The 17,051-nt window shown below is 41.4% G+C and overlaps 1 protein-coding gene across 1 annotated transcript in view; it reads right to left on the bottom strand.

The window, feature by feature from the left end:
- The window catches only part of LOC137866424 (ubiquitin carboxyl-terminal hydrolase 2-like), a 28,676-nt gene that overhangs the window by 10,008 nt on the left and 1,617 nt on the right, over positions 1–17,051 (bottom strand). Inside the window, 1 exon segment of the mRNA XM_068702379.1 lies at positions 9,547–10,385. Coding sequence (XP_068558480.1) covers positions 9,547–10,323 — 777 coding nt within the window. The 5' untranslated portion in view covers positions 10,324–10,385.

Below are 17,051 nucleotides of genomic sequence, written 5' to 3'. Positions count from 1 at the left end.
GTCCGCTTTGCTTTTTAATAACGCTTGATGGTGGCTCGTGATTGGCCGACACGTCGACCGGTCCGGGCAGACGTCATGACGACGAGATAACTCTGTCTCCGTGGCAACGATAGTCTTGATGTTTTTTTGCAGGGATGGAAAGCTTGATGACATCACAGTGACAAGTGAGTGTGTGTGTGTGTGTGTGTGTGTGTGTGTGTGTGTATGTGTGAGCTAGAGGATTACTAGTAAACTGTGTTTTTCTTTTGTTCTATTCAAACAAGAACATTTAATTTAAAAGATATATTTATATAAATATACATATTTATATATATATATATATATATATATATATATATAAATATATGTTTCTGTTCCTGGTGCATTCTGGTCATTAGTCTGCTTAGTTTGGTGTGTTATAGATTCTCTTTATCATCGGACGTCAGCTGATTGTGATCAAAGAAGACACCAACGAAGAAGAGGACATACCCAAATAACTGTGGATATGAAGTCCGTGACCCACCTGCACCTGATCCATTCAGTTCATGACACTAATCCGCTCCTGACTGTGTTATATGAATAATAACAATACTTACACATTCATTGAGTTAATAGTCCTCCAGACAATCACAGGACTGTAAAACCCTTCAATGAAACAAACACTACATTAAACTTTATGAAAACAAAACACACTCTCTGAACTAAAGTTCACACCAGCAGCAGGAAGTCTGGCTCAACCTGGCAATGCAGAGAGAGAGAGAGAGACGGGTCAGAACAGTCTGTTCTGTTGCTGAAGTGACACTTTATACACACACACACACACACACACACACACACACACACACACACCGTCACACACACACACACACACACACACACACACCGTCACACACACACACACACACACACACACACACACCGTCACACACACACACACACACACACACACACATACGCGCACACACACACACACACACACACACACACACACACACACACACACACACACACACACACACACACACACACACAACAGCTACCAACTACCACCTAACCAAATACTAATGTGTAACAAACACACACACACACACACACACACACACACAACGTAGGCCACGTATAACCAAACACTAATGTGTAACAAGCATCCACTGCCAAGTTCCTCCCACTGACAGTTAATACCAGGGAGGAACACACACTTTACTTTGGTATATATACAAAAATACAAATAAATCAATAAGCGTAGCTCTCCATGTCTGACATTTGAACAAACTGAGAAGAAGGCTTACACAACACATCTGCCACACACAACATACGTTAAAATGTTAAAAATATAAAGATGAATTTTGTGACATTGGTTAATTCCTTCAGAGTGTGACTTCATGAAGGATAACTGACGTTTGATGGATTTCAGAAGCAACTTCACTATAAAGAGAACCTGTAGAGAGCACGACGTCACCTTTAACCTCACAGCTGCAGAGACACAGCTGTGCACAAACATCTGCACGACCATCACAGATAACCACACGCACCCGATACACCGCGAGCTCTACACACTCACACACTCACACACACCAGGAGCATGCATACGCATGGGGTGAGGGAGGAGGAGAGGAGGAAGCAGGGGACAGGAGAGGAGCAGGTGGACGGAGACAACACAACAGAGAGCGTTGCCGAGCGTGTGGTCTAATGTGACTCCTCATTACATAACACACACACACACACACACACACACACACACACACACACACACACACACACACACACACACACAGTGGTTTTCAGTAGAGTGTGTCCTCAGACCTACACGTGTGTGTGTCGTATGGAAACAGCCAGAGGCCTGTGTGGTTATGTCCTCCATCAGCAGCCTACAGAGGGCCATGAGAGCAGCTGTAATGTATGAGGAGGATTAAACTGCTTACATAACCGTGACCTGCCGGTGCCGGCCGCTGATCCTGGCACAGCGGCTTAAAAGAGCGGCTTACCTCTGCAAAATGACTCACTTCACCCTAAAACTGACAAGACCTGAACACCAGCAGTGAGGAAACATCTGTTCTCTTTGTGATGACCCCCCCCCCCCCCCCCCCCCCCCCCCGCCTCTCCTTACAGACCTGTAGCATCAGGTCCATATGATGAGCTTTCAATACACTCAACACCATACCACACATAGTTATTAGTAGTGTATTACTGCTTATTACCACCGTGTGTTCATACAGTGGAGATCTCACATGTGACTGAATGTGTTCATTACATCACACACACACACACACACACACACACACACACACACACACACACACACACACACACACACACACACACACACACTTATACAGAGACACGTCGTTACAACACGTCGTTACATGCTTGATTTGTGAATGAGTCCTGTCTGATGCATATTGTTATATTTTAATATTGTGAAGGTGGAGGCTTCACGTGAGCCCAGCTGGCTTGTTGCCTCTTCCTGCTCTGTGACAGTATGCACTCTGTTATGTGTCTTTATTTTATGTTTAAATTAAACTAAACTAAACTAAATAACGGATCTCGGCCGATTCACAAAGCATCATCACTGGAGTGTAACGGGCTTTAACGCGCTGCAGATGAACGCAGATAAACCGGTAAACGTTAGATCGCTGTGTGTGTGAATGGAGTCTGGTGTGGAGTACCGGAGGTACCGGAGGTAGCTCTCTCACCTTGGCTTGGTTTATGAGCAGCCCCACGAACGTGGACACCAGCACGGAGCCGGACACGCTGCCCTTCCTCCGCATCTCCTGCTTCAGGAACGGGAAAGCAGCCACAGCCGGGGGAGGCTCCTCCGGCACGGTCACCGTGTACGACGACTGTCGCATGCTCGGCATGTTAACGGAGGAACCGGAGCTGATTCATTCATATAACGGCACCGAGCAGAAGCCCTGTACTGTCCCTTTAAATGACGCTACTAACAGTACGGAGGCCGATAAAACAGGTAAAAAAGACGAAACAGGTGCGCGGCAGATCGCGTGTTTGCTCTGTAAAAATGGTAATAAATGGATATTGCGTTTCAGGTTGGACTTGGAGCTCCGCCCACCTTTTTCGGCCTACAACACACGTCATCGTCCGCCTCCAGGTCTATACGTCAGAGTCCATCCTTCTGCACGCTGTCGTAACAGCCTGAAGGACTAATGTCTCCTCCTCCTCCTCCTGGACTATGATAGAGGACTACAGCCTCCTGGTCCTGGTCCTGGTTTATATAAGACACACTGCTGCTTAAGAAAAGCTCACGCATCAGCTTCACAGGAAAGTGAGGAAATATATTAAAAGTGAATGATCATAAATGTCAACCGTACATTATTTTGTAATGTCTTAATCACAGAATGTTTTGAAGTCTTCAGTTCGGCATTTTAGCCGTCGCCATCTTGGTTTTCTTTGCAGTCAGTGAACAGGAAGTGACCGTATCTGGACTGAGGAGGAGTGACGTAGAGACCTGTCAATCAATGTGTAGCCCCGCCCCTAAATCATCCCCTGCTTTATGGTCTGTTTGACTCTAAATGGAGCATAATGTACTAAATGAACATCATGCTGTATTGAAGAAGACTGTAAACTAGAGATTGAGACCATAAACTCATGTTTACAATGTTTACTGAGGGAATAAATCAAGAGAGAAGTAGAGTCATTTTAGACTAGACTTCTATACAACCAGAGGAGTCGCCCCCTGGTGGACACTAGAGAGAATGCAGCTTTAACACGTGAAGCTTTGAAGAACTTTAAAGAATATTTCACCATTTGGGTCCAAAATAGAACTGTTAAAGGACACAGTGTTACACAAGGCTGACTCTAAAACCGGATGTTTTTGACATTCTTTGAGAGAAGATTCGTTATTAATGAGAAGGACTTCGCCTCACCTCAGTTCAGGGTAAACACCAAACAGGCCTGACTATGATTTATATTATATTATGATATATATGAGCAGTGTGTCAGGATCTGCTCTCTCATGAAGGTCAGTCCTATTTTTACCTACAGGCGTCAATGTTGAAGACTTTTCATCTAAATAAATGTCCGTCTATCGCTGAAGGAGGTGACGCAATAGAGAGAAGTCCCGCCATGGGAGCTTATTTTAGAAAACAAATTTGAATGGAAGTCAGTGGCGAGAGTCAAATAACTATTTGCTCTTATTTGAATTGTGCCACGAATTACACACATGATGTTTGTCCTTTTAAAAGATATTATCACAAGACCAGAAATTATCATTCTGTAATAAAACAGTTTTGTTTTTAAACTGACCGCCACAACGAGGAGGAGTTTTAATTAACTGTAAACTGATATCTCATATTCATAAACTACTGTATTACCTTTATACAAGAACTGTAAAGAAACAAGTCAAGTATTAAATGTGTTATGAATTGACCAACATCATACGTGTGATTAACGGCACAGTTCAAACGGGATCTTACATTCTTTCTCTTCCTTGTGGACTACAGTACTTCCAAAACACAGAGGGACTTCACCTCTCTGCTGTGATTGATGACTGATGAAAGTATATAAAACATCCATATATCTGCAGTACTACAAACGGCTGTCTGTGGTGACATTTGTGGGGAAAAAAATGTTGTATTACGTTTTTATTTCATTGTATAAAAACAAAAAAATGAAACTGAGCACAAAATTCTGACAAAAAACATGATTTCAGAAAGTCAGACTCCAGACTGATCCTTGGTTTTCACATATATACATATACGTATATACGTATATGTAAATATATATACGTATATACATATATATATGTATATAAATATATGTATGAGCTACTGATCATGTCGGTGCAACATGAAGTCCTGGTTTACAGCGTAGAGAAGTGAGAGAAGTACAACAGGTCCTCAGCAGTAATCTCATGACCCAGACTCAAGAGTGTGTACACAACAAATAACCAGCAAGCACATTCCTTCACCGGGATACGTGTGTGTGTGTGTGTGTGTGTGTATGTGTGTGTCTGTGTGTGTGTGTGAGTGTGTGTGTGTGTGTGTGTGTGAATCCTTGAGGTGGGAAACTTCAACGTGAGAGACGGAACAAAAGGTCAATGTTTGTATTGTGATAGCTGATGTGAAGCAGTGTGATGTAAAGCAGAGCGATGATGTCCAGAGGACGGTTATCTCAGATAAATTAGGCCCGTTAGACACTCTGTTCACTCCAGGGTTTAAATTTAAACCCAACATGTTGCTCTGAAGGACTTGAGTCAGACCTGGAGGTGCATAGCGTTCTCTAACCTGCTGACTCTGATGACATGTATGTGGGAGGGTTTTAAAGAGGATGAGGGAGAGAGACTCAGGTCTACGACTGGATGTCAGACCTGAGTCTGAAGTGTGCTGCACAATCATTGAAGTGATTTTAAAAGATGCTGATGAGCCGGTGGAGCTGGTAGAGATAGAGAGACGAGTACTCTTATCAATACTACTTATCGATTTGGTTCCTTATCAATATTCTTATTGGTTCTTTTTGATTATATTGTAAAAAAAGAATATAATGAAGAAAATAATCCACATTTCTTTATTGTTCTTGTATGTAAACAAATATTCTTTCTTTAGCAGCAACACAAGAAGTTCTAAAGTTCTGAGCTAATCAATGATCTCAATGATGATGTTTCATTGATGCTGTTGTTCTTGTGATCAAACTCCGTGTGACATCACTACCGTGTGACATCACTAATGTGTGACATCACTACCGTGTGACATCACTGTGTGACATCACTAATGTATGACATCACTACCGTGTGACATCACTAGCGTATCACTAATGTATGACATCAGTAGTGTATGACATCACTAGCGTATCACTAATATATGACATCACTAACGTGTGACTCACTACCGTATGACATCACTACCGTATGACATCACTAGCGTATCACTAACGTGTGACATCACTAGCGTGTGACATCACGTGTTTCGGGAACCTCTAGAAGAACGGAGGGAAGAGGAAACCTGGGCTGCTGCAATACTCACAGTATAGAGAATACAACGCCTTGTTTTGATCCCAGTATCAGTATTCTAGGTCCTTTTCACGGCAGCCTCGGTGTAATGTTAAATGTAAAGCTCCCTGTCGTTTTGTTGTTTTAATCAAACTGTAAGCTGTCGGCCACACAGTCTAAAAATATTGTTGACTCAACAGAAAGTCTAGAAAGTCCTCACTGTGGCTGTTTGTTAGCAGCCAAAGAACCAAAAGAGTGAGCTGAAGGTCTCTATTGTCTTCACAAAGAGCTGAAAGAGACTACAGCAGTAATACACAGTCAGCAGGTGTGTGTAGAAGAATGGATGTGTTTTAACACTTTGTGTTTCATATCACTTTATTTATCTAAGTGTGTGACTTTTTTACTGAAAGTAAAACTACTGGAAGTCTGTGTAAATGAGCAAAGTTTGGTGAATAAAACTCGTACCTCTTCCAAAGACCTTTGACTAACCTGAGAGTGTGTTTACCACCTGATTGCTCTCGACAGTTAGTTTGTTGAGTGCAATGTCGTCACAACTGATAGAGAGAGAATGGGCCCAAAATAAAACCCAAGGTGTTATAAACTGTGGAGTTCTTTTACGCTTGGTTGGTTAAAGCTGGTCTGATTTGAATATCAGGCATGACAAACAGGAGAAAAACAACACCAGTAGTCACGTTAACCAGCTTGGCTTTATCATAAACATACGATGAACACGATGAACACCACCATGAGGCACCAGCAGCTGCTATGTTTCTGGTGTGTTTTTGTGTTGTAAGCTTCTGAGAGTTTATCTTGCTTTGCAGAAAAATAAGCTATTTTCAGGAGAGTTCAAATCAAAATATAACTGTGATTCTGTATGACTCAACTGGATGCTAACAAACTTTAAATAATGTGAACGCATTATACGTTTGAGATTGGAACAAAGTGAGAAGAACGAAGGGAAACTGGAGAAAGCTTATCGAACATATTTGGCAACTCTACCTTCAATCAAACCAAAGATGTTGAGTTAAACTTTGGAGTAGAGGCTTTCAACGATTAATTGGACTGTGTAGATCATATTATTTTGATTCTACATTTCATTATTTCAACATCTGTGACACAATAAGGCCTTAACCCGCCAGAAGGACCCTGTATGGGGCTGGTTTTCTGCAGACGGGGTGATTTTATCTTTTATCTTTATCGGTGATTAAATGTACCTTAGGGCTCATTATCGGTGCAGCTGGTGACTTCTCAGTCGCTGCATGATGGAGAGGTGTTGATTGCTTGTTGGGTTTAAATGGGAATAAAAGTCAAGTTCAAGCTTGTCAATTCCACTGCAGGAACCTGCATCACCTGAGCGGATATTGACACGTGGACGCTCATGGGTTATTGTTAGGAGTCAAATCAGCATCTTTTTACGTGCGACTAAGACCTGTTTTATCCAGGGTTTAAATCTTTGAAGCCTCCTAATAAACAGTTCTTCACCTTTGACTCGGAGAGTCAGGAGTTTCTAATGTGAAGGTCACGTTAGTCTTTTAATCTTTCAATCTGAGCAGACGCCAGAATGAGAATACGTTCAGATTGTTTGGCTTTTGTTGTTATCGTGTGAGAATAAAGGGGCTGAATCGACTCTGAGTTCTACTTCTTAACGGTAAGTCATTAACGTGGTTGATTAGTGCTGCAACTAACAAGTCATTTAATTATCAATCTGATTATTTGCTCTATTTACTGATTAGCTGTTAAGTCTTTATAATGTCAGAAAATATTAAAATGTTTCATGTTTTTAACAGTCCAAAACTCAAAGATATTTGATTTACAATCAGCAAATGTTCAAGCCTTTAATTAACAATGAGAGCATCCACACTGATGAACGATAACATTGAAAGTTTGTATTCTCGTCATTAATAAAGGATCAAAAATGATAATAACAACTTTCACGTTGTTGTTGTTGATAACGTTACATTTGGAACATAGCTAAGTTAGCTAGCTAGAAGGTAAGATAACGTTATGTTTGGAATATAGCTAAGTTAACTAGCTAGAAGGTAAGATAACGTTACATTTGGAACATAGCTAAGTTAGCTAGCTAGAAGGTAAGATAACGTTACATTTGGAATATAGCTAAGTTAACTAGCTAGAAGGTAAGATAACGTTACATTTGGAACATAGCTAAGTTAGCTAGCTAGAAGGTAAGATAACGTTACATTTGGAACATAGTTTAGTTAGCTAGCTAGAAGGTAAGATAACGTTACATTTGGAATATAGCTAAGTTAACTAGCTAGAAGGTAAGATAACATTACATTTGGAACATAGCTTAGTTAGCTAGCTAGAAGGTAAGATAACGTTATATTTGGAACATAGCTAAGTTAACGAGCTAGAAGGTAAGATAACGTTATATTTGGAACATAGCTAAGTTAACTAGCTAGAAGGTAAGATAACATTACATTTGGAACATAGCTTAGTTAGCTAGCTAGAAGGTAAGATAATGTTACATTTGGAACATAGCTTAGTTAGCTAGCTAGAAGGTAAGATAACGTTATATTTGGAACATAGCTAAGTTAACTAGCTAGCCAAGCTTGGTGTACATAGTGCGAGACAAGAGATGTAGCTCACTGATGCAGTTTCACACTAAAGTAAACGATACTATGAAAAATCTATGACAAACTGAAACTTTCTTGACGTACAAAATTATCTTAAATTGAGAAACATCATATGTTTAATTCATGGCACAGTTCAATGTCTAACGCAGTTGACTTCTGCACACATTTCTTCTGAAATAAGGTCTCATGGGGGACACCAGAAAAGGCGGGACTTCACCTCTCTATATGACTTCTGAGCCAATTATGTTCCCGTTTACGAGAACGAGCCTTCCAATGACTGTAGTGACCGAAACCTTCACAGAAATATAACTGTTGAAGGAATGTGAACAAGTGCATATCTGATTAACAACGTGTGCAACTGAATTATTTTGTATGCCCCTTTAATAGTAAAGTGAATCCAGAGATGTTTGTTCTTGGTTTTAACTACCTGACATCCAGTGAAAAGCACTTTCCACTAATTCTCTTTTCCACTCTTCCTCCTTCCTACCACCCACTCTCTCCTCCTCCTCTTCCTCCACTCATGTAAGCGCTTATCTGGACTAATCCTGAGGAGGAAGTGGGTCATTTGTGCTTTCTGACGTGGATGCTCGGGTCATTCTTACTGAGTTTAGAGATGAGGACGGTGGCCTGCAGACCCGGCTCATCTGAGAGGTGTAAGCTATAGCTGACTGATGGGTCAGAGAGGGGTCAGGTGTCCATGCAGGTTTGTCACATAACCATGGAGCTACTTACTGGAATAATGACCTCCGTTTAGAATAAGATTCTTATCAAGAGAAGAATAAGGTAACTTGTGCGTGTCATTTTTACGATCAATGACTGTTAAAGGCATGAGAGAGCGAATGCCTGGCATATTACTGTAAAACAAACCAAATGAATGTGAACAATAGTGCCCTCGTTTGGTAAAAGACAGAACTCTCAGAAGCCTCAAAGCATTGTTGGGCTTCTCTTTGTGTGTGAAACTAAAGAAATGAAGAAACACCTGGACATGAATCCCCCAATAAGCATGTGTGAGAGCAGAGGACGTTGTCTTACCGTGGAGTCCCTGGTGGAGGAGTCGGACAGCCCGTTACTGCTCGGCTCCCACGACGAAGAGCTGAACGCTCTGCTGCTGCTGCTGCTGAAGGCCTCCTGGGTGGAGCTCCGCGACAGGGCCTCCTGAGTGGAGCTCCGCGGCAGGCCCGAGTAGCACGGGCGGGAGCCGGTGCTGTAGGAGTTGGCCACGTCGCTGGCCCGACTGCGGTAGCTCCGCAGGGCACTGCTGGAAGAAGAGGAGGCATCGCTGAGGCCCAGGGAGGCCAGGTCCCTGCTCAAGTCACTCTGGGACACGGATTTCCGTCGGCTGAGCGCGATGCTGGAGGCCACCGGTGAGGAGGAGGACGAGGAGGAGAGGTAGCTGGACTGGGCCGAGGAAGAGGGAGAGTAGGAACTGTAGCCGGTGTAGGTCGACCCACCGCTCAGCCCCGAGCCTCCATAGCTCCTGACGGGGGTTCTGCTGAGGCTCTCGCTCCGCCGGCTGCTGATGCTGCTGCTTCCGAGGATGTCGGTGCGCGGGACGGTCCGACCTCGGTCTGGGTCTGAGGAGGAGGTGCTGTAGTTGCGGCTGCGAGCGGCGGAGCTGCTCAGATAGCTGGAGGAGGAGTAACCTGAGGAGGAGGTGGAGGTGGAGGTGGGCGACCTGTAGGAGGACAGCCGGTCTCGCTCGCTGTAGGAGCTGAGGCCCGGCGTCAGGGAGGAGCTGTAGGAGCTGTAGTGGCTGGTGTAGGAGGAGGGGCTGGTGTAGCGCTTGGCGGTGGAGGAGACGCGGGACATGCTGCTGATGCTGGTTGTTTCTCAGCCACAGAGAAGGGAGAGCCTCTGGAAGACTGCATCGACTGCAGCCAACGGCAAAAGAGAGACACGAGTATTAGCTCATCGGCAACAATCGGATCAATATGCGTACACTACAGCAAACGGCCTCTGCTTCACTGAGCACTAATCTGCTTTAAAGACACAGAATGATTCAGGAATGTGCAGCACTGATTAAAACACTTCCACCTTTTTGGCATAACATCATGCAAGTGATGCTACGCTCACCGTGTTTCACTGATTGTCCAGTTGTTTAAAGGATTATGGCAGCATCGCATCACTCTGTAACCCTTTCACTACTAATCTCATTTCCTTTACCTTCCACAGTTTACAAAGTGAAAAGTGAAAACAGTTGAGGGTGTCTCTGTGTGGCACATGACGCAGTAGTAAGTGTCTTCACTCTATTAACCTACACAGATCATGGATTGTTTGTGAAGTTTGAGCAGAAAGTAGCTCAGCTCATGTGTAGCTGATGCCTCAGCTCCTGACAGATGTTGCTGGTTCCACTACAAACAGCATTGTGCTAATTGTGCTGCAGAGTAACAAACTAAATGAACCCCGTGCTACACCAACAGTGTGATGTTCCACCAGGAAGAGCAGCATCAGGTGTGAGGATGTGAGGAATTCATTCTGATCTCTCTTTAGGGAGCAGTGGATGAGGATCTATAATCTGTGACTGATTATTTTAATCACATCTCACGGCTGTGTGTTTACCTGGTGACATGCTGCTTCTATCTACAGGACAGCTGACCACACAGCAGCAGATCTCAGCTAGCATTCTGATCCACTATGTAGGCTGTGATCTAACCCTGAAGAGCTCTAAACCCCCCCGCTGGGACCCACCGGCTCCTACCAACTCCAACATATTTATATATATAAATATATAATATATATAATAATATATAATGTATATATTATCATATATATTATATATTAACATATATTTATATATATATAATGTAATAATATATAATATACATATTATTATATATATTATATTATATATTTCTAAATATATAAATACGGAGCAGAATCTCTACTGTGGCTATTTTGACATCTCAGATTTAAAGTCCGACCCTTCTCCTGTTTGGGGAGGCAGACAGAGACAGAGAGAGACAGACAGAGACAGACAGAGAGAGAGAGACAGACATAGAGAGAGAGAGAGAGAGAGAGAGAGAGAGAGAGAGAGAGAGAGAGAGAGAGACAGAGAGGCTCTTGTTCACAGCATCTGAATAAATAAAAGTATCTGGTGTTGAGTTCAGCGAGGGAAGGTCCTATTTCTTTAATCTCTCTCTCTCTCTCTCTCTGTCTGTCTGTCTCTCTGTCTCTCTGTCTCTCTCTCTCTGTCTGTCTCTCTGTCTCTCTGTCTCTCTCTCTCTCTCTCTTTCTCCCTCTGCCTCTCTGTGTGAACACAGGTTTATCAATAATTCAGCTTTACTGATCTGGAGTAGGCAGATAGGCAGTGAGTGTTGGAGAAGAGCCAACACTCACTGCTGTCCAAAGAATAAAACACATTGAGGACTCTCTCAGGGAAGAGGCTAACAGCACCTTAAAGCTGCATTCTCTCTAGTGTCCACCAGGGGGCAACTCCTCTGGTTGTATAGAAGTCTAGTCTAAAATTACTCTACTTCTCTCTTGATTTATTCCCTCAGTAAACATTGTAAACATGAGTTTATGGTCTCAATCTCTAGTTTACAGTCTTCTTCAATACAGCATGATGTTCATTTAGTACATTATGCTCCATTTAGAGTCAAACAGACCATAAAGCAGGGGATGCTTTAGGGGCGGGGCTACACGCTGATTGACAGGTCTCTACATCACTCCTCCTCAGTCCAGATATGGTCACTTCCTGTTCACTGGTTGATAAAAGACAAGATGGCGACAGACAAAATGCCGAACTGAAGACTTCAAAACATCAGTCCACAAACCAACGAGTGACGTCACCACGACTACGTCCACTTCTTTAACAGTGTTGCTTTAGCAAACCAACCCGGACAATATATTATATATATTATATATTAAAACTATATGAGATGAAACAAACAGAATCAAAGGGGAAAACAGAAAACGTCACATTCTACAGTGAAAGAGCTGATTGTTCTGTTGATGTTCTCCTGAATCCGTATGAAGAAACGCTGTCAGCAGCAGCAGAAGAGAAGGTTCTAGCAGCTGAGCTGATGGCAGTGTTTGGCACAGAGCGGCACAGATGAGGTTTCACTTACTGAGCAGCTTTTTAAAGCTACAACAAGTTCTCAGGAGCACAGCGTCACTACTACGAGGAACTGGATTCAAGAGCTCAGTGAAGACAAACTGAAGCTGGAAGAGCCAAAAAACCAACCAACAAGAAAACAACCAAAGAACCAACTCAATGCCTCCATTATATAAATACATGAATGACTATAAGAACGTACTGTAGATACATATCAGCTGACTTCAGCTAAATGAAACACGTTAGCAACGTTTAGCTCATTGTTTTGGTCCGTTACTTTAATAAAAGCTCTGGAGACTTGACGTCTACCTGTGTGTATTATAACATGTGTAAGGAATAACGTGCACCATAAATACAAATTAATCTTTAACATAACAAATGTACAATATAAAGTACGACACGTATATCTTTGTCAAAGAGCTACAGATACAGAGCACATGCTCTTGTTGATAGTGATCTGTGTATCATCTGTTGTAACGCGTCAGTGAGTCACAGCTTATACATCGTCCTCCTCCGGTCTCCTCCCAACCAATCAGAGAGCAGACATGATCTCAGGAGTGTGTGTGTGATGACGCAGGAAGCCGCCGCCCCGAGCTGACATTATATGAATGTAACATCAGTGTGTGAGTGTGTGTGTGTGTGTGAGTGAGTGAGTGAGTGAGTGTGTGTATGTGTGTGTGTGTGTGTGTGTGTGTGTGTGTGTGTGTGTGTGTGTGTGTGTGTGTGTGAGTGGTGTACTATAGTAAACAGTGAGTCGGTGCAGTTATGAGGCCACTGCTGAGATTCATCTTCACCCTGCAGCACAAAGTGACCACGACACCGTTGATCAATAAAAGAGTGTGACTGACTCTTCACCAGTTAACACGCCTTGAGAAACACAACAAAGTGAAACGTGTCTGTTGTCTGTTATCTATTGTCTGTTATCTATTGTCTGTTGTCTGTTATCTATTGTCTGTTGTCTATTGTCTGTTATCTATTGTCTGTTGTGTTATCTATTGTCTATTGTCTGTTATCTATGGTCTGTTGTCTGTTATCTATAGTCTGTTGTCTATTGTCTGTTGTCTGTTATCTATTGTCTGTTGTCTGTTATCTATTGTCTGTTATCTATTGTCTGTTATCTATTGTCTGTTGTCTGTTATCTATTGTCTGTTATCTATTGTCTGTTATCTATTGTCTGTTATCTATTGTCTGTTATCTAGTGTCTGTTGTCTGTTATCTATTGTCTGTTGTCTGTTATCTATTGTCTGTTGTCTGTTATCTATTGTCTGTTATCTATTGTCTGTTATCTATTGTCTGTTGTTTGTTATCTATTGTCTGTTATCTATTGTCTGTTGTCTATTGTCTGTTATCTATTGTCTGTTGTCTATTGTCTGTTGTTTATTGTCTGTTATCTATTGTCTGTTATCTATTGTCTGTTGTCTATTGTCTGTTATCTATTGTCTGTTATCTGTTATCTATTGTCTGTTATCTATTGTCTGTTGTCTGTTATCTATTGTCTGTTATCTATTGTCTGTTGTTTGTTATCTATTGTCTGTTGTCTATTGTCTGTTGTCTATTGTCTGTTATCTATTGTCTGTTATCTATTGTCTGTTGTCTATTGTCTGTTATCTGTTATCTATTGTCTGTTGTCTGTTATCTATTGTCTGTTATCTAGTGTCTGTTGTCTGTTATCTATTGTCTGTTATATATTGTCTGTTGTCTGTTATCTATTGTCTGTTGTCTTTTATCTATTGTCTGTTGTCTGTTATCTATTGTCTGTTATCTATTGTCTGTTGTCTGTTATCTATTGTCTGTTATCTATTGTCTGTTGTTTGTTATCTATTGTCTGTTATCTATTGTCTGTTATCTATTGTCTGTTGTCTGTTATCTATTGTCTGTTGTCTATTGTCTGTTGTTTATTGTCTGTTATCTATTGTCTGTTGTCTATTGTCTGTTATCTATTGTCTGTTATCTGTTATCTATTGTCTGTTATCTATTGTCTGTTGTCTGTTATCTATTGTCTGTTATCTATTGTCTGTTGTTTGTTATCTATTGTCTGTTGTCTATTGTCTGTTGTCTATTGTCTGTTATCTATTGTCTGTTATCTATTGTCTGTTGTCTATTGTCTGTTATCTATTGTCTGTTATCTATTGTCTATTGTCTGTTATCTATTGTCTGTTGTCTTTTATCTATTGTCTGTTGTCTGTTATCTGTTATCTATTGTCTGTTATCTATTGTCTGTTGTCTGTTATCTATTGTCTGTTATCTATTGTCTGTTGTTTGTTATCTATTGTCTGTTATCTATTGTCTGTTATCTATTGTCTGTTGTCTATTGTCTATTGTCTGTTATCTATTGTCTGTTATCTATTGTCTGTTGTCTATTGTCTGTTATCTATTGTCTGTTGTCTGTTATCTATTGTCTGTTGTCTATTGTCTGTTATCTATTGTCTATTGTCTGTTATCTATTGTCTGTTGTCTATTGTCTGTTATCTATTGTCTGTCCCAGAAAGCTGCAGGTCTGCTGAGACCCTCAGCTGCTTTAGATCCAGACTGAAGACGTTTAACTGAACCACATTCAAGGATATTAATACATTTCTGCATTTTACTACTGTATCTTATTTATTACACTGCGTTTTAGTGTTTCAATGAATGTTCTTATTGTTTTTAAATCTTTGTCTTATGTTTTGATGTTTACTGGTTTTATGTGAAGCACTGAATTACCTTGTTGTTGGAATGTGCTGTACATATGAACTTTCCTTATTAATAGTGTTGTTTAGTGTTATTCCTCTCTGCTGTGTAGCGTACACACTCTCACTCAGAAGCTCATGAGCTCTGCTAGAAGACCGCTGTGACATCACCGCGGGGCTGCTGGGCTCTCTGAGCAGCGCTGCTATATTTACCATGAAATGTGAGCAGATAACAGACTGCTGATGTCTGTCACAACCACACCAGCTTCATGGCTCTGATACAGCAGTTATGTGAGCTTCAGGAGGACCTTCTCTATGCTGGTTCAACGCTTTAACCAGTGTGTGCTGGAGGTAAAGCAGCGTTTACTGGGAGACACTGAGGAACAGGAGGCTAGAGGACACGTAGAAGTGACATATTAAAACATCAGAGATGATGGACGATGACCACGTCTACATGCACACTAATTATTCAGAATATGAAAGTATTCTGAATAAGACACGTTTCATGTAAACATCATATTCTGTTTGATATTGTGGAACAGGTCAGTTCAAACCTGTGTGACATGTTGGTACAGTTCAGGTTCTACCACCATTCTGTAGACATGTAGCTCATTCACTATACAGTATATATATACATGTATATATATATATATATATATACTCATGTATATACATATACATGTACTGAGTCTCTCTCTGTGCGTTGAACACAACAACCAGTCACCAGTGAGTAGAGCTGGAGGAGAGATGATGTCAGAAGAACAGAAGCAGAAACATCTTGAAGGACTTCATCAACAGGCTCATATTATTAAATATCTTCAGAGAAGCTGTTTGAAGGAATGAAAGAGTCCAACAAGTCCTCCACCGGTTACTTGAACTAGAGTATGAACGTCGGCATGTGAACAGGAATATTAACGTTTATTAGATATGGAAACAGCTTAGTAGGAAGATTTGTCTTTTTCGGAATACGGGAATATTTGGTGCATGTAAACGTAGTCCATGTTTCCTCATGTCAAATGTTAAATGTTCAGATGTTAGCAGCTCCTTAGCATGAATGGTTAGCAGTGATGATAGCTCTGTATCCACTGAGTGGAGCTCATTGAGCCGTTAGACACCCTGAAGAGGCTTCCAGCTGCTGGTGGAGCACATTAACGTTCACGTCTACTCATGGAGCATCAACCAGCTGCTGGTGGAGCACATTAACGTTCACGTCTACTCATGGACCATCAACCAGCTGCTGGTGGAGCACATTAACAGTAGATTTAATAGACTGAGTCCCTCTGATCAGAGCTGTGATGGATCAACGCTGCGTGGGTGGAGTAGGTTCTACATGGTCCAGGTCTTCATCAATGATCATGTCTTACTATGTGTCCATGAAGCCAGACTGAATTCACAGACTAAACTGTGAGGAAACACTGATTATTATATTATATATCATATATTATACACAGATAGTACAGTCTAATGTATACTGGCTTATTGAGGAACATCTGCTGACTGTTATGATGACACTGAGGTATCAATGAAGATACATTGATTTTTGTGTACTTTTAATGTAAATAGGTGCAGTAATACGCATTTAAAAAGACAAATAAGAGGCTGTTTATCACATAAAAGTTCCAAGGAAGGACAACTTGGGCCTGGAGGACTACAGGAGAACAGCATCAACGTCCTCCTAAGAGACACATTCAGTTTGTAGTTAAATAGTATTTATTAGTGTTGAAATGTAATCTTCTTTGCTGCAGTTAGTAGCATCTGTGTTGTGTGGAGTAATCTGTGGACATTTAGAGTATGTCAAGATAAAAAAAGCGGCATTT

Source organism: Cebidichthys violaceus, unplaced genomic scaffold, assembly GCF_023349555.1.
Source record: "Cebidichthys violaceus isolate CVI_PGR_0920_01 unplaced genomic scaffold, fCebVio1.0.p SCAF_1, whole genome shotgun sequence".
Taxonomy (NCBI): domain Eukaryota; kingdom Metazoa; phylum Chordata; class Actinopteri; order Perciformes; family Stichaeidae; genus Cebidichthys; species Cebidichthys violaceus.
Note: the sequence above shows the minus strand (reverse complement) of the source record. Positions and strands in the feature narration are given on the sequence as shown.